A 17,937-nucleotide genomic window follows, 5' to 3' on the forward strand; every position below is an offset into this window, starting at 1 on the left:
AGTCACAACAACAACAACAATGATGCAAGTGTGGCTCGTCATTCCTCCATTGCTCTTCTACAAGAGAGGTTTAGGCAACTCCAGAGAGTGAAGGAAATGAGACAAGAGAGAGAGCTCAGAAAGTTAATGCTAACTACTGAGTCTATGAACAATAATAAACACTTATTATTCAGTCCCAATAATCATAATAATCACAGTTATGTATCTGCAGCAGCAACAACAAGTAGTAGAACAAGATCATCATCATCAAGGTCATCTTCATCACCATCCCCACCACCCCATGTTTCTCTTTCTCTTTGGCCAACTTCACAGGAAGAGCAGGATCATCATCAGGACCACAGAAGAAGCTTCCAGAAGAACTATACATCTCATGCAGAGCCATGGAAGAATAACAACAACAACAATAATACTAATAATGACGATTTGTATGATTGGGACTCTTGTGCTTCTGGTGATTCTGGTGTTGACACTTCTCTTCATCTCTAAAACTATATATTATATATGATGATGATGATGATGGGTCACATAAAATGTACACCTAGTACAATCTATAATGTGACACATTACACATTCCATATATATATGGTGGGTTCGTTGGCACATATCATCATGTCTAGTTAGTATTATTGTATGATCTATGTGCTATTATATAACTACCTTATATATATAGTATGTTCATGATGATGAGAAGGATCTTTAGAGAATGTTTTAATTTGTTTTCTATAGTATGTTCTTTTAATATATAGATTTAGAAATAGGAACATGTAATTACTGTTTTCAAGAGCAGAAACAAGAAGTAACAAATCCCTCTGAACAAGTAAACGGTTTCCATGCAATAAGGTTTTGTAGAAAGTACAACAATGAAGATGACTTCCAAGTAGTTCAATTGAGTCCAAATTGTCTCTTTTATGTGTTTAGGAGTTAGGTAACCACATAAAATCCAACCACAAAGGTTACTACTACTCATACCTATATATAATTAAACAGTAGAAATCATCAAAATAAGAGAATTGTTATTGGTTTTATTTCTGATATTTGATCATATAGCCAGGGTGGATTGCTTGCAAGTGAAGGATCCTAAGAACAATAACAATAATAATAATAATGTGGAATGATGTCAAGCATCATATTCAATAATTGCATCAATGCCATGGCACTTGATGACAGAGCCCAAGCAAACATTAGCAGAAACAATCTGAGCATTATTAACAAAGAAATCACCCCTTCCACGGTTATGGATCCTAATCATTTTGGTGCTTATGCCTGAGGGAACAAGGGTCCCAGTTGGGAAATGAGATAAATCATTGAAGTAGAGTGGCATTGGAATTGCATGGCTTAGCAAGAAATCTTCAATTTCATCAGCAGCAATGGCTGATGTTGATAGTTCCCTATCATCTGGCATCAAGAATGTTAAGGAGCTACTTGGTTGTGATGTTCCATTTAGCATTTGCAATAGCATTGCAAATCCATAGTAAGATTTTGTTCTCATGTCAGATATTGCTGCTTGTAAATCAGTGTGGTTAAAAGGGTGAAAAATTGGCTGTGATTCTGCATAGCCAGTTACAAGAACAAGCATCATCAACAAATAATAATAATAATAATAACAATGCAACCCCATTTTTTGATTGTGGATAGAGACTTGAGTTTGTTTGTGTGTGTGAATAAATAAGTGAAGACAAGGAGGAAGGTGCTGAGGGATAAGAAGCATGAGGAGCTTCATAATATTATTTCACAGAACCTAATTCAGAGTAGGTTGTACATGAGAGGAAGCACTTTCTTGGAAACCATGCAATAAGCTTTTGTTTTGGTATAATGTTGTATATGTAAATGTGTACTAGTGTGCTAACTGTGCTCTCAATATGTTAATTAATTAAGCATTTGATTAATCTTTTATTATCATGCACCTAATCCAACCGATCCCAAGATTTTTCTTTTCAAATGAAAATTTGAGGGGTCATGAAGAAAGAGTATTTTACCTTTTTAAAAAATACTATTTTTTTAGTTGGGAGTTGTTACTGATTCCTATTTATTTAAATTTAAATCTTCTAAAATAAGAAAGTTAATGAAAGGTTAATTATGATTGATTTTGTGATTTCATAAAATATGTGTTCCACTATTTTAATTTAAAAATAATTAATTTACTTATTTTATTATTAATTTACTAACTTTCTTACTTTATAAGATCTTAATCTTTTTTATTTATATAAGTTAGCTTAATTGTCAAATTGATGGGTCATCTTGATGGAAAAAATTCTTCTAAAATTGATAAAATAAAATAAAAAATACAAGTGTAATAGAACTTTTTTTTTATTTTATCAATTTTTCATTTAAAAAAAATCAATCTCATCTTAATGGGATCTATAAAAATACTTAATTGGCATATTTAAGGCTTACTAGAACTAATCAATTATAGATTACTACTTTTAAGGATGTCAATGGGGTAGGGCGGAGGCGGGGGATGTCTCCCTACTCCTCATCTCCGGCCAGATTTGCTCTTTATTTTCGTTTTTATTTTTCGTTGTGATGGAATATTGCTATCCGTCTCCATTTTCTATAGAACTCCATTCTCCGCGAGGACCACATTTCCTATCTATCTGATAGTTCTAATTAATTATTAAGTTTCATATGAATAGAACTGCAAGCTAAGTATCCATCATATATAAAAGCAGTAAGATTTATATAAAAAATCTAAATCATAAGATGGTGACTTCTTTCGAAATAACGCAGTGAGAGAACGCAATGGCGAGCTAAAAGACAGAGCAGTGTACGAGATGAGAGACCCAGCAATAGAGAGAAGAATGGACACGATGACAGAAGTACGAAAAAGAACGTCGCAAATAATGAGCACGATGCGGTGAGGATGATGACAAGGTGAGGTGTGACAATGCGATGAGAAAGGAAAGTAACAACAGGTTAGCTATAGAGAAGTTAGATAGAATATAGAGGACGAAATCCCCCTTGAATCTCCGCGCCTACCAAATTTTGTCCCCCAAATTCCCCTTTAAAACAATCCCTATAGAAATTTTCACATCTCAAAAAATTTTGCCATCCCTAACTACTTTGTTCCACCCCACAGGTTCACTAATCCGTAATAGCTAACTAATAAGTGCTACTTCCGAAGTTCTTTTTTAATTAAGAAAACAAATTGGTTAAGGAAACATTAGTTACTAACTTACTATTATATTCTCGTAAATTTCTAAAATATTAAATATATTCCGTTTTTTACTTTGTTTAAAAATTTGGAGCATATTTAAAAGTACATATCATTACTAGTTTGAATCTAATTAAAATATTATACATTTACTGTTAGCTATCTCATGAGGACAATTCAACATTAGGACGGAAATGAAGATCCAAACTAGCAGATGTAACACATTAAAGTAAGAGAGTGTAAAATTTTCGTATGACAAAATGATGGTGACAGAGAAAACCTTAGACAAAGTGCCAAATCATCATATCACCCTGAAATTACATGCAGAACTTTAGTTTATTTTTTAAGAAAAGGATGTTGAAAGTGAGAGCGCCTCGGTCAATTTGTGCTCCTCTGTATTTTTTCCACAATAATATCTACAATAATTACCTACCTATTTGATATTCAAAAGATTTAAATACAGATAAAATCTTTAAAAAATTAAAAATTTTATTAACAAAATAGATTCTAAATAATTTTAAAATATGATAAAAATAATTAATAAATATTATATTTTTTATAAGTAACCGAATGATTTCAAAATACCACGAAAAGAACCAATAATTTTTGTAAGTAACAAAAAAAATCATATTTAGCAGTTCTAAATTTTTGTGACAATATTTAAATATTTAAAAATGTCACGATAATTTTTTTAAAAAAATTCACTTCATAAAAAATTTAAAAAATTTTAAAGATAAAAATATTTTATTTTTTTAATAATGATGGCAAAAATTTATATCAAAATTTAATCTCAAAAAGCATTTTTAGAAATATATTTAATATCTAATTTTTTTATCATATTTTTTATTGTTTGAAACTTATTTATCAATAATATCTTCTAAAATTATATCTGTCATCAAAATAAATTTTTAGATATTATTTTAATAATTTTTTCTGTCTAGAATGTGTTGGCTAATTTGGTTTTGGGAGAGTTACTTTTTGGTGAGAAGGGGGTCAAAGATTCCAGGAAAGGAAAAAACAGAAGGAAGCAAATGAAGATCCCATGAAAGCAAGGGTGCCAAAACAATCAAAGTTCATCAAAGATGAGATTTTGCCCTTTCTTTGCTATAATATTGGCAACATAATTTGCTTCACGAAAAACATGTAACCAGCTAACATAATAGATGCCTGGGTTCTGCTTAGACCTTGGCATCACTCAAAAAGCTGTATCATGTTTTATAGTTCATGACATAAGAATTTCTTGTTTCGCACTTTAATTTGCTTTAAAGCTACTGAAATTGGGATAGTAGTACCTTCAAAAAGTGTAAAACCATAAAGAGAGATTATTAGGAGAAGAGAGATTATTTTCAATCCAGCTTATCAAATCCAAGTTGAACAAAGTGTTGGTTTGCATACTTTTAGCGTTGAATATGAAGCAGTCTCCAACAATATGAACAACCGACTCATTGTTGTCTTGCACATGGACGTCCAAAATTTTGTAACAATATTTAAAATATATATAAAAATTTATCAAAATTAAATTTTTAGAATTTTTTATTTAAAAGTATTTTTAATACTAACAAAAAAATATAAATAATTCACTTAATAAAATCATCAAATTTTAAATATAAAAAATCTCATTTTTTAAATCATACTTATAAAAACTCACATTAAAATTAATCTGTAACAAATTTTTTAAAAATAATTATGTAACGTTTGAGTATTTTTATAACATTTTAAAATATTTTATCGGCAAATTAAAAAATTAGACATAATTTTAGTAGTATAATCTAATAATAAGAATAATATTATAGTAAAGAATAAAGAATTTATTTTACCAAAGATAAGAAAACTCGAACTCACGACTTTTTAGATGAGTATGAAAAGACTATTTGAGTTATAATTCATTGGCTGGTAAAAAATAAGAGAGCTATTATTTTTAAAGATATTTTTTAGTAATTAAAATTTAACACATATAATTAATTAAACACTAGAATTTATGATTTTTAAAATTAATGTATATAATAAGAGTATTTTAGTCATTTTTTATAATAAAGATATTGTAATCATTTTCTATACAAAATAATATTAATTTAGACTGATTCAAAATTTGATTCACTATTTTTTTTGTCAAATTAATTTATCTGACCTAATTTTGATAAAAAATAACACGATTTAATTAATTATATGTATTAAACTTTAATTATTAAAAATATCTTTTAAAAAAAAGACGTTTTAAACGTCTCTACCTGAATGGTTCCAAAAAATAAAGATTATTTATAAATAAAAAATTATTATATGCAATGCATATACTTTTATAAATTTAATAAAAATCTTGGTTGTTGAAACAAAATTTCTCTAATAACAAAAAAAGTAAGAGAGGTTAGTAATTAGCTAATACCCAAAAAGTGAATATTAGGGAAACATGTTGGCTTACACTTAGGAAACATAATGGAGCAACAAATCCTTGCAGACCAAAACTTCCCTCTCTTCAAACCCACCTCCAAACCCTCCCGAAACCCTATCTCCACCGTCAACAACAATCACTCAACCTCTAAGCCACCAGCTGCCGCCGCATCCACCACCACAGATTCCTCCTCTTCCTCCGCCTCCACATTCGCCCAACTCGGCCTTGCCGAATGGGCTGTCAAGACTTGCGGCGAGCTCGGGATGAAGCGTCCCCGGCGTGTTCAGTCGCACTGCATCCCGCGCGTGCTGGAGGGCCGCCACGTGCTCGGCATCGATGAAACTGGCAGCGGCAAGACCGCCGCTTTCGCCCTCCCGATCCTCCACCGCCTGTCGGAGCACCCGTTCGGTGTGTTCGCGTTGGTGGTGACGCCCACTAGGGAACTGGCGTTCCAGCTAGCGGAGCAGTTCCGCGCCCTCGGTTCCTGCCTCCACCTCCGCATTGCAGTGGTTGTCGGCGGCATGGACATGCTTCGGCAGACCAAGGAGCTTGCTGCCAGGCCCCACATCGTTATTGCCACGCCGGGGAGGATCAAGGCCTTGCTCGAGAATCCTGATATTCCTCTAGTTTTTGCTAGAACTAAGGTAATAACTAGGTTCAACTCTTTCGTGTTTGTATAGTCTAAAAATATGTGATTGTTCACAATGTCTAACGATAATTTCTCAAACTATGAGTACTGTTTGTGAGGAGTGACTTGCTTAAAAAAATGTTTAATTTGAAGAATTCAATTGCAATTTTTAAATTATAGGAGGGTTTAAAAGTCAGGGAATTTCTAGGAAGCAACCTTACTTTAATCTATGTATTAATGATCGTGATGTTTTTTTGTTTTGTTAATGGATAATGAGGTTTTGGTGTTGATGTTGTTGTGGTTCTGGTTTACTGTTAATGATGCTGTGATTTTCAATGGAGGTATATGGAGGGCTTGTAGTGTAGAACTGTGTCCCAGAAGCTTGAAATGTAGGACATAGGTTATATATGTGTGTGTATATATATGGAACTACATTGTGTATATCTAAATGCTAAATGTTATGCATTTCTTTACCTTCATATTTATATGCAGTTCCTTGTCCTGGATGAAGCAGATCGAGTTCTTGATGTCGGTTTTCAGGAGGAATTGAAATTTATCTTTAAGTGCTTACCAGAAAATCGACAAAATCTGTTCTTTTCTGCAACAACCACAAGTAATCTGCAAAAGTTGTCTGAGCGTTACCAGGATAGACTGTATGTCTATGAGGCATATGAAGGCCTGAAAACTGTAGAAACACTTAAGCAACAGGCTATGTTCATCCCTAAAAAGGTCAAGGAGGTATATTTGATGCATATTTTATCAAAAATGGAAGATATGGACATCCGATCTGCCATTGTATTTATCTCTACATGCAGGTATCTCTCTTAATAACATTAGTGAACTTTCATATCCCGCTTTTGTTTTCTGTCTTATGGTTTCCTATTCATTTTTTCTTATCTATGGTGCATAATCTTATTTATTTATTTTGGGTTCTAAAGCACCGTGCTGCCATTTTGGGTAATATCTCAAACAAGTATGGCTACTTATTTTTCTAATGTTATAGTTGGCACTTATGCATCTATGGAAAACTATCAGCTAATCCCAGACAACTTTCACAGTTATAACAGCAACTTTTTTTCACTTAGCAGAGTACTGTCTATGAATCAAATGACATTATGTGTCCTACTGTAAACCATGTTTATGGCCGAGTGCCCGATCCATTAATTAAAATCCAAGTCTTGTTTAATGTTTCTGTCCATAGTTTTCTTTGTTTTCCTTATCCTTCCTACCTATTGAACTATCCTCAATTTGATCTACTCTTCTGTTTGGGTAAAAAAAAGTGATGATATATATAACTTTTGTTAGGTAATCTGATGCAACTTTTAATTAACTATGACCAGACCTGGAAGAGTGATAATAGCATAACAATGGTTTTTTGACATAGAATAACTACTATAATACAGTTAAATTCTTGCAATTTCGGTAGATTATTGTTATGCATTTATACTTTCCAAGGAATGGTCATAGTCTCTTAGTTAATTAAAATATTAATTTTATGTTAACTGTACTGGCTTTTCCGCTTTCTATGTAAAGGTTGTTTGCTGCCTGTCACTGATATCCCCATATAAGATTGATAACATCTATTGTTCCTCAATTGCAGAGATTGTCATCGTTTAAGTTTAATGCTAGAAGTGCTTGATCTTGAAGCAGCAGCTCTATATTCATTTAAATCGCAGGCTCAAAGGCTTGAGGCACTTCAACGGTTTAAATCAGGGAAGGTCTCTATACTGCTAGCAACAGATGTTGCCAGCCGTGGTTTGGATATCCCGACAGTCGACCTTGTTATCAATTATGATGTTCCAAGGTTATTTTTCTTGACCATTTTTTATAATATTTCGTAGTTGACTTCTGAAGCACCTGATATTTGATAAAAGATAGTTCAACTTCTCATCTGCAGGTTTCCACGAGACTATGTTCATCGTGTTGGTCGTACTGCCAGAGCAGGTAGAGGAGGACTGGCTTTGAGCCTTGTCACCCAGGTAAGTCAAGTTCTTAGAAGTATAATGAGCTGCTAATAATATTTGGAATACCTTTTGGTAAGTATATTGATTTGTTTGTCTTTCACCCCTTCTAATTCTTACCATTGCTTGAACCAAGACCACTGTACTATCTGGCTTATTACTTCTGACCACTCTTAGTGGAAAGTACCAGCGAATAAATTGAATTCCCAGAAGCTTACTTTCCTCCTCTTCCTTTTCATTCTATTTGTCCTCTTATTTTCTGAAGAGGGCAGTGAAATTTTGGGGTAGTGGTGGTTGCTAGTTGCTCGATATCTCTCCTTTTATTTATTTGTGTGATAGGTGTCTTTTTGTGTTGTAACTTTATAGGCTTTGCAGTTGCAGTGTCCTTGTTATTTGATTTGTTTCATGTCATTAATGAGAACATCAAGGATTGTGATTTTACATTGCATTGATTTTGTAACTAAGTTATCATTTTAACTTGGCTCTTGCAGAATGATGTTGAACTTGTTTGTGAAATAGAAGCTCTTATTGAAAGGCAACTTGAAATGATTGAATACAAAGAAAATGAGGTTCTTTCTATCATGAAAAAGGTATGGCTGAATTTCATATTTGGTTCCCTCCCCTATCTCTTTTGTGGTTGTGGCTTGTTCAATCAGAAACTCTGCTAAGTTTAACATTTTCCAATTTCCTTTTTTTTCCCCTTTGTGGTGTTGTAGGTTTTCAGTGCCAAAAATGTGGCAGAAATGAAGATGATGGATGATGGATTTGAGGAGAAAGCAAAGGAGAGGAAAAAACAGAAGCTGAAAATGCTAGCAGAGAAAGGATTGTTAAATAAAAGAGGTAATAAGAGAAAAAGAAACAAATTTGCAGAAGGAAAGAAGCAGAAAAAAGAAGTGGAAGCATCAGCAGATAAATCATCCTTAAAAAATGTGAGTAAGAAGAGGGAGTAAACTGGTATGACTATGGGGAAAGCCCCTCAAAGGACAAATTGGAATTATTAAAGAAAAGGGCCTAAAAGTAGTCAAAATTCAAAGCAAAAGGAAGAGGAGAAAGATCATTGAAGTAGAGGACTTAATGGAACTAAAACATAGTAGTGTTTTGATAAGTTATGGCTGTTCCAACAATTTGGAGTGGTTTTCACATCTTTACAAGGTGGCAGATTTTGTTTGTGACGGTCTAATTTTTGAAAAATTACACTGAATGCATGTATTACTGACGTTAGATTTTAGGACCATAATTTTTTGTAAGAAGTTTTATCATTCTCTATGGAGGAAAAGATTTATACACCACATTGCTTTTCAAATTTTGACCAGTGTTTGGAACTTTTTGGAACCTGAGAGAATCTCCAATGTATGCACGGTACGGTGGGAGTATTTACATTTTACAAAGGCCGAGGCAATTGGTGAGGTTTATTTTGGGTTAATACTCTTTGGGAGCTCTAGGTTTCGGTACTTACAAAGATATTCCGATTAAGGAGATTAGATGTAGGCATTTTAAGTCGAATAAGTATATATCGTTAGTGTATATTATTTGAACTCTTATCTCTTCTAGAGTTATTTAGTCCACCAAAACCTTCTAAACCTTTTTTTTATTCGGTAGCACTAAATTAGGTATCATCATTAAATTTCGGGACTCAACTCACATAATTCCAAGACATATATATGGTAGTGTTTGGTAAAGAGATAGCGTTTGTTTTGAGATACTGAGACAGAGACTGGAAGACTGAAATTCAGTATCATGTTTATTGATCTAGAGACTGGTACTAAAATTTCTGCCTCTGTCTTCGAAATTTTAGTATTTCAATACCTTCAAAAAGTAGGGACATAGAAGACTAAAATTTTTAGAGATAGAGACTGAAACTTTAATAACATTTTATACTTAAAATACTTTCATTTCAATTAATTAATTCTAATTTTACCCTTTATACAAGTTAAATTAGAATTTCATTCTTGTTTTAATTTCTGTCTTCCACTTTGCACCAAACAGAATATTGAGATTTATTCTAATTTCTGTCTCTTAGTCTCTGTCTCTCAGTTTCAGTCTTTCCGTCTCTGTCTCTTCACCAAACGCTACCTTAAGAGACGCTGAGACGGAGACTGAAATAAATTTCAGTATTTTGTTTGGTGTAAAATGAGAGACCGAAATTGAAATAAGAATAAAGCTTTAATTTAATTTGCACAAAGAGTAAAATTGAAATTAATTAATTAAAATGAGAGTATTTTAGGTATAAAATGTTATTAAAATTTCAGTTCCTTGTGTCTCCATTTTTTGGAGATATTGAAATTTTGGATACAGAGACCGAAATTTTAGTACTAATTTCTGAGTCAATGATGCAGAGGAGAATGCAGCCTTTTATTTTACCTACCAAATATTATCACTTAGTTGGTTTTTCTTTTTACCTGAGCAGATACAGGGTTCAAGGCTTCAACCATTAAACCTATCATAATTTTCATTTATTAATTTGTAGGGGTCCCAATGCAGCAATGTGGGTTTTCCTATTTTTACTTGGGTTGGGCCCTAATGGGACACACGGAAAGTTTCAAACTTTGTAGTCTTCTACTTCCAAAAACACAAAGGCCCTTTGCCTATGATATACGGAAATATCCCAGTTTATTTTCCAAAAAAATAAATAAATTAGAGAAAAAATACAATTAGTTCGTTAGTCACTGCAAGATAAAATAAATAAATAAATAAATAAATAAGAAAAAAGAAAAACGAAAAAGGAAAAACTGATCTCAGCGCATGGATGACCAAAGGCAGAGATGTCATCACTTATCATTTATTAGAAGCCCTTTAAATGGTATTCATACCTACACTATGAAGGAAAAACATCGCATGTTTTCCAACCATGTTTTTATTTACGTTCCAGTTCCATTAATAATTCAAAATTTTTTTAGTTAGAATATAGTATCAAGTTTAGTAAAAAAATTTTTGAAAAGGTATTTATACTTTTAAAAAATATAAATATTTCACTGTGGTTGATAAATAAAAAATCATATATTTATATTTGTAACTTCACTTGAAAAATATTTTTCTAAATTAACTCATATTTATTAAAATAAAAAAGTTTCATGTAACTCTACGTATTAATAAATATTTATATTTATTCTTTATTATAAGACCTAATAACCCAAAGATTTGATGTGACTTAGGTGCACTAATAAATTGATTAGAAAATTTTCAAATAATCTAAAAATACTAGTGTTCTAGTCCTTTTAATCATTAATATTAATTATATATATGTCTTATGATTGAAACTGACAGTTAAAACTGTTGAAACGCTAATATTGAATAGATTATGAAGGAAAACGAATGGAGAGAAAGAGACATTTTGATTTGAATGTGTACCTAACATAGCAGGTAGAAGGAAACCTTCCTATCTCTTTGGACCCAACATGAACACGCGTAGCAATCTATTGTGAACCTGTTTGGTATGTTACGTTGAACAAAGTAGTTGGCATATAGTGGGAGTGGGACACAATCATTTTGGATTATCTTTCATTGGACATTGCTAATGCAATCCATTATATCCATCCATTTTTCTATTTGAGACTATAGTCACATTCTCACAAACCCTTTTGGTTTGATGCGATTTGTGGACAATTATAAACCCCTACTACTTCATGCATATGCCCCACAAAGTAGATACAATAGACGACCTTCGTATGAAATCAACTTTTTTTTCGTTTGCACCAGGATATCCATTAGGCCAGAAATTCAATGACTAATTCCTCGGATACTGCAAAAGCACACAAAATGAGCGACCCTCCCAAGCAAACAAACTTCATTCCCATCTTCATGTGAAATCAACTTTAATCGTGCTCAAGTTTCCAACAACCATGTTTCTCCATTGGCCCAACCAAAACAAACTCATCTCTATTATGAATATTCATCTTAGATCAAGCTAGAAAGGTGATAAAATGAAAAACTAAAGTTTAATCATCCTTTAATTAAAATTACCAATTTGACTAATTTCTAATCCCTCATTTTTCTTTCCTACCAAAATTTTCAACTGGGAGATGCTTCCATAAAGACGTGTAAAAACGTCTTTTTGTAAAGACGTTTACGTGTCGCATTATTATTAGACATATTAATAAACTGGTTATTTTTAAATTTCTTAACAAATTAGAATAAAATCGATTTTTTTATAATAATAACAATAAATTCAATTTCTTTTTGGGGATTTAATTGTATTTTTAAATTTTTAGGGATTCAAATGCCAACAAAACAAAAAGTCAGAAATATATTTATCTTTTTATCAAAAAATTTAAAGATATTCGATTTAGATTGTGTAATTTGATCGGATTAAACCGGGTCTAATAATTATAATGCAGACAATTGAGTTTATTATTGCTATAATAAACCGATTTTGTTCTAGTTTATTAAAAAATAAATTATTAACTGATTTAATAAAGATGTCTAATAATAAAATGACACATATAAACATCTTAAAATAAAAAAGACATTTTTAGTGTTTTTATTAAGTGGTCTCCTTTTCAACTCCTATTGATTTTTTTATAAATTATTTATTAAACTAAGTTAACCAAAATATAAAGATGTCATTTCGAATATGACTCTAAAACTTTAGTCTCTAATTATATATTGCATCAACAAAAAATAAATAAACGTACTCTCACTATATATATATGATTAAACTTAACAATATTTATATTGAGTGAAACATGAAATTTAAAATTTAAAGCGTAGAGTTTAGGTTTTAGAATTTAGAATTTAAATTTAAAATATAAAAGTTAAAATTTAAGATAATTGTTTAAGGTTTCAAAATTTGGAGCATAATTGAGAATTTGAACATCAAAATCAACTTAAATTTGTTTTATTTTATTTTAAGATTTTTGTTTATTTATCATAATGGTGCCTGATCCAACATTATATATAATATAATACATATACTATAATAGTATTGCTTAATGGAGGCCCAAAAATCCTATATATTTGTATCCAACCATGCTACCTATACAGAAACAATCAGTTATGTGTATTACTTGACCAAAAAAAAAAATCAGTATGTGTATTAAAATATAAAATATAAATTAAAAATATGATAAGCAATACATATATTTATATACAAATAATATTATGTAATTAAGTTTTTTCAATTTATATCAATCAATTTTTTTAAAGTTATTTTGTTTATTTTAATTTTAAATTTTAAATAATAAATTTTTAACCCTAAATTATAAATTATAAATATAAATACTAAAGTTGACTAATATTAGTTAACTAAAAAATATATAATTTTTCTATATAAATACATGATGATTTATCTAGTAGATAATATTTTTTATGCATAGAAAATATTTTTATTTGCAAAACTAATAATTTTGATGACCTAGAAATAATACAAGAGTTCAACCGACATATTCACTAAGACACATTAAAGATATTATTAGTAAAGTTTTTAATAAATGTACATTAAAAATTAAATTTTTTATTTTTTTATAATAAATTTTTTATTAATAATTTTAATTTATAGTCTTAAGATATATGTTAGCTAATTTTTTTTATACCAATTTTGTTACTCTTAGCTAAGCCCATAATGCAAATTGTTTTGGATAACCCATCTCTATTTCCCAAGCTCCAAAAGAAATGGTAAAAACCTAAAAACAAGGCAAGTTGTATTGTTTTGCCTTGTACTAATTGGTATGGTCTATAAATTGTTACCACTTACCACACCACACTGTCCCTTCAATGATCAGAGATATTTTTTCTTGGGACATGAAAAATGTTACTTCTTTCTAGACACCATAAACATAAAGGAGCACTAAAAACCACATTTTCTTCCTTCTTTCTTTCTTTTCATTTACCATTCCCTTAAATGCAAAACCAGACCCTATTTAATGACCCCTTATGTGTGTGAATATGAAGTGCCTTTGTCATTTGTACCACTTCACTGTTCTCAGTCCTCACACCCTCAAACTTTGACCACTTGGCACAATCTAAGCTCCACACACCATTAGTACTATCTTACAAAAACTTAAATGCATAATTGAAACCTGTGTCTATTTAAGTGGTGAATAATTTAGTGGTTGGTGTTCATCTCCATTGTTTTCTTTTGCATTGTTAGTGTCTAGAGAAAATGAGTTATTTAGGTGTAGGTGTTAGTCCTGGAACAGTTCCAGTGTACCATAGCACAAACCTGAAATTGTTGGATAAGAGGATCAAGATAGCTGAGTTGGTGTTAAGGTTTATGATTCTTGGTCTTGGAGTTGTTGCAGTTGTTCTTATTGGAACTGATTCACAAGTGAAGGTGTTTTTCTCCTTTAAGAAGGAAGCTAAATTCACTGATGTTAAGGCTTTGGTGTAAGTATCTATCTATCTCTATGTTCTATGTTAATTTCTAGCAATAAAAGTGTTGCATGTTTTGTTGTCCTAATTCATTAGTTTTTGATGGATTAAAAAACTCTGCAGATTCTTGGTAGTTGCTAATGGTTTGGCTGCTGGATACTCTTTGATTCAAGGACTGCGTTGTGTTGTGAGTTTGGTTAGGGGAAGTGTTCTCTTCAACAAGCCCTTAGCTTGGGCCATTTTTTCTGCTGATCAGGTACCCTTTTATATTTGAAAGATCACATCCTACTTTGTTTTTTTTGTTGTCTTAAAACACAAGATTATCAAGATTCTTGTATCAACATCTTGCTTTTTCCTCAAGCATTTTGTTGCCATGTTGATTAATATCACTTATTTGTTTATAAATTCATGCAAAGACATAATAAAAAAAGTAATTTGTCATTATGTCCATAGTGATATAACATGAGTGACAATATATATTTTTTTTTGTTTTATAATTTTAAGTTTTCTAGGTTCCACAAGTTTAGGTAAACTTTTAAGTTTGATAGCCTTAATTTAAAAAAGAAGTTTTATTTGTTTGTTCTGCACACCAACTTGGTGTATGAATTATGAAATGAGGTGGTGAACCCATGTGAAATTAATTAGGCAAAACTGTCATAGGACATAGTGTGAATTATTTGATTGACTTTTCTTATTGACTTCCAATACAAGAAATATGATCTGATTTAATATGCTATGGAGACTCAAAGAAAGTAGGGTCAGTTTGGAAAATATCATAGACAGAGACTCTGTTTCTCTTAACCTTTCAATTTTTCAGTTTTCACACTTAATGTTTTAGAAGAAGTTTGTTTTAATCTTTACAAATAAAAAAAATTATTAATTTGATTAACATATCAGAAAAATACATAGTGAGATGTAAGAGGTAATGATGACCCACAAAATTGAGGTGTTTCAATATCAATCATGAAATATTAATGTATGGCCCATTGAGGGACCACTTTGGTTTTAGGTACCATATATCATAACATAAGATATACTTAACCTCAAGGTTTGGTATGTCACAAATGCCTTCTGATTGTTTAGATTTTTAATATGTGGTTGGGAATTTCCAAAGCAATTACATTTCATGGGTATGGTAGATGTGCCCTGCCCCACAACTTGTATAGACTTTTATTGTACAAATATTTTTCTCTCTTCTAAATACATCATTCCCAATTCCCAAAGAATAGGTCCCCATACAGTGTTACCAATTATAAGAAATTTACCATCTCAATTATTTTTACACACATTTAATAGATAAAAAAGTGAATGAATAAATATGTTTACATTTTGATAAAATTGTGAAAGAATAGGGAAAGCAAAGAAAAGAACTTTTATTAATTGTTGATTGATTGAATTGTATTATAGTGTTGTTGTAAACTATGAGGATAAAACTAAATATATATAGAGCATTGTCTTATAAAAGATAAAAGCAAATAAAGATAAGATAAAGATAAGATAATATAAGATAATAAAGACTAAAATTGTAATTGAATTTATGTATTCTGTTGGATTAAATTTCTGGGTCACGAGACTTCTTTATTGTTATCATGGACTAAGGTGAAAGAGTAGTTTAATATACTTTACACACATTGATATGACTAGAAATTAATATATTTTGGGTATGTATGCAGATAATGGCATATGTAACAGTTTCAGCAGTGGCGGGTGCAGGGCAATCAGCAGTGAAAGTATGCAACATGTATGAGAAATTCTGCAACCAAGTGGGAGAAGGAGTGGCTAGTGCTGTTGTAGCTTGCATCAGCATGGTGCTCCTCTCTTGCATTTCTTCTTTCACTCTCTTCCGTTTGTATGGTCCTAACAAAACCAAATCTGCTGCTTGGTAATAATAATGCATCACTTTGCAACTAAGAAGTAACCTAGCTAGCTACCTCTCTTTTGGACCATTACAACAGTTATTTATGTAATTTAGGAAAGAAAATTGTTTTTCTTTTTCTTTTGTGTACACCTCTTTGTATATTTTTCATTTTTTGGTATAATATCAAAAGATTAAAAATGTACAAAAGAGATGTACACAATCGTAGTGCATGTAACATTCTTCTTTTTGTGTATATGTATGGATCTAGTTGTGGTGAATGATGTTGTTATTTGATAATATGAAAGGATATTTTACTGGTCAAGGGCTTAATTATTTATGCCATTTAAGTTGAAGGTTGTTGACTTCTTTGTTATGTGCGTGGAAGGTTAATAATCAAGAGACATGATTGATGATTCTGAATTAGAATATATGCGATAGATGCTAGTTTAAGTAATTATGATATTTTGTTCTAAAATATCAATGGAGCATATATGTCTATGATCAATATATAGCTACTAAAAGTTCTTATTTGCTTTCTACTTTTTTTTTCATCACTTTTATTATTTTGCCAGATTATTAATAAATTAAAGGTCTTTTAGAGAAAAAAAAAATTCTTAATCAAAGGAAAGAAGAAAAGTAAGAAAACCAAATTTTGTGGTGAATGTTATTAATGTGCACAATTTGTAAATGATATGGCATATAATTTGTGGGTATCTAAATCCGGATGAGTTAGCGAATGATGCTGGCACACAAGGTCTTGTTTCAAATTTTCTGTCTGATTTCAAATTTTCAACGAAGTTTTATGCAAGAAAATTAGTCTTACGTTGAAAAAAATAAGAATGAATAAAAAATAGAAAAATACTCACATGATTAGGGATTGCAAAATTCACTGAGATGTGGGGGTTTCGGACTGCTCTGAATGAGGATCCGATTGTGGAGAATTTTTTCTGTGGGAATGGGAACGGGGGACAAAATTTCTCCGAGGCAGATGCGGGGATCCCCGCCCTATCCCCATTAATCCCTAAAGTTTATAAATTTACTGAATTGTCCTTAATAGTTTATTTTTCATTTATGTTTTTAGTCATTTCACACACATATATATAGAATCTCAAAACTCCTAATCCTCATTTGTATAACTCTTCTTCAATTTAGAAAATGTCTAACAGTGTCCATACTCCATCCAACATCTCTGCAGCCACCCTCTCGCCGCTCTCCCTTCTCACCGCATCGTCATACTTCACCGTGCCATGATCCTCACCGCATCGTGCTCTCTATTTGCACGGTGTTCCTTTCTGTAACTTTGTTGTCATGTCCATTCTCCTCTCTGTTGTCACGTCTCCTACCTTGTCCACTTCTCTATCCTGTGGCTTGCCGTTGCATTCCCATTGCGTCATTTGGAAAGAAGTCACCATCTTGTTATTTAGACTCTTTGTATAAAATCTTGTTATTTTTTTATGGGAATGGGGTCCCCGCTGAAAATGGGGCCCTGTAGAGAATGGAGATGGGGAACAATATTCCCCACGGCGGAGAATGGAGACGGAGACGGGAAGTAAATCTGGGGTGAGGATGGGGAGCAGGAAGCATCCCCCGCCCCCACCCTGGCCCTGTCCATTGACATCCCTACACATGATGACATTTTCATATAAA

At 31.6% G+C, this 17,937-nt stretch overlaps 4 protein-coding genes across 4 annotated transcripts in view; 3 read left to right on the forward strand and 1 right to left on the reverse strand.

Moving 5' to 3' along the window:
- The window catches only part of LOC127746588 (uncharacterized), a 1,821-nt gene extending 1,219 nt beyond the window's left edge, over nucleotides 1-602 (forward strand). Inside the window, exon 2 of the mRNA XM_052260422.1 lies at nucleotides 3-602. Coding sequence (XP_052116382.1) covers nucleotides 3-486 — 484 coding nt within the window. The 3' untranslated portion in view covers nucleotides 487-602. The remainder of the gene's footprint in view (nucleotides 1-2) is intronic.
- A 515-nt stretch (nucleotides 603-1,117) lies between these two features.
- LOC107482822 (uncharacterized) lies at nucleotides 1,118-1,576 on the reverse strand. The gene has a single exon (XM_016103417.1). It carries the CDS (start codon nucleotides 1,574-1,576, stop codon nucleotides 1,118-1,120), a length of 459 nt encoding a protein of 152 aa, XP_015958903.1.
- A 3,958-nt stretch (nucleotides 1,577-5,534) lies between these two features.
- LOC107482917 (DEAD-box ATP-dependent RNA helicase 36) lies at nucleotides 5,535-9,415 on the forward strand. Its single transcript, XM_016103502.3, has 6 exons — nucleotides 5,535-6,181; nucleotides 6,658-6,980; nucleotides 7,766-7,969; nucleotides 8,063-8,144; nucleotides 8,618-8,716; nucleotides 8,843-9,415. Exons 1-6 carry the CDS (start codon nucleotides 5,582-5,584, stop codon nucleotides 9,074-9,076), a joined length of 1,542 nt encoding a protein of 513 aa, XP_015958988.1. The 5' UTR covers nucleotides 5,535-5,581; the 3' UTR covers nucleotides 9,077-9,415.
- Nucleotides 9,416-13,913: 4,498 nt separating this feature from the next.
- Nucleotides 13,914-16,630, forward strand: LOC107482916 (CASP-like protein 2B1). The gene is made up of 3 exons (XM_016103501.3): nucleotides 13,914-14,447; nucleotides 14,556-14,688; nucleotides 16,106-16,630. The coding sequence occupies exons 1-3, from the start codon at nucleotides 14,224-14,226 to the stop codon at nucleotides 16,316-16,318; spliced, it is 570 nt and encodes a 189-aa protein (XP_015958987.1). The 5' UTR covers nucleotides 13,914-14,223; the 3' UTR covers nucleotides 16,319-16,630.
- The last annotated feature ends 1,307 nt before the right edge of the window (nucleotides 16,631-17,937 follow it).

Source organism: Arachis duranensis, chromosome 4, assembly GCF_000817695.3.
Source record: "Arachis duranensis cultivar V14167 chromosome 4, aradu.V14167.gnm2.J7QH, whole genome shotgun sequence".
Classification (NCBI taxonomy): Eukaryota; Viridiplantae; Streptophyta; class Magnoliopsida; order Fabales; family Fabaceae; genus Arachis; species Arachis duranensis.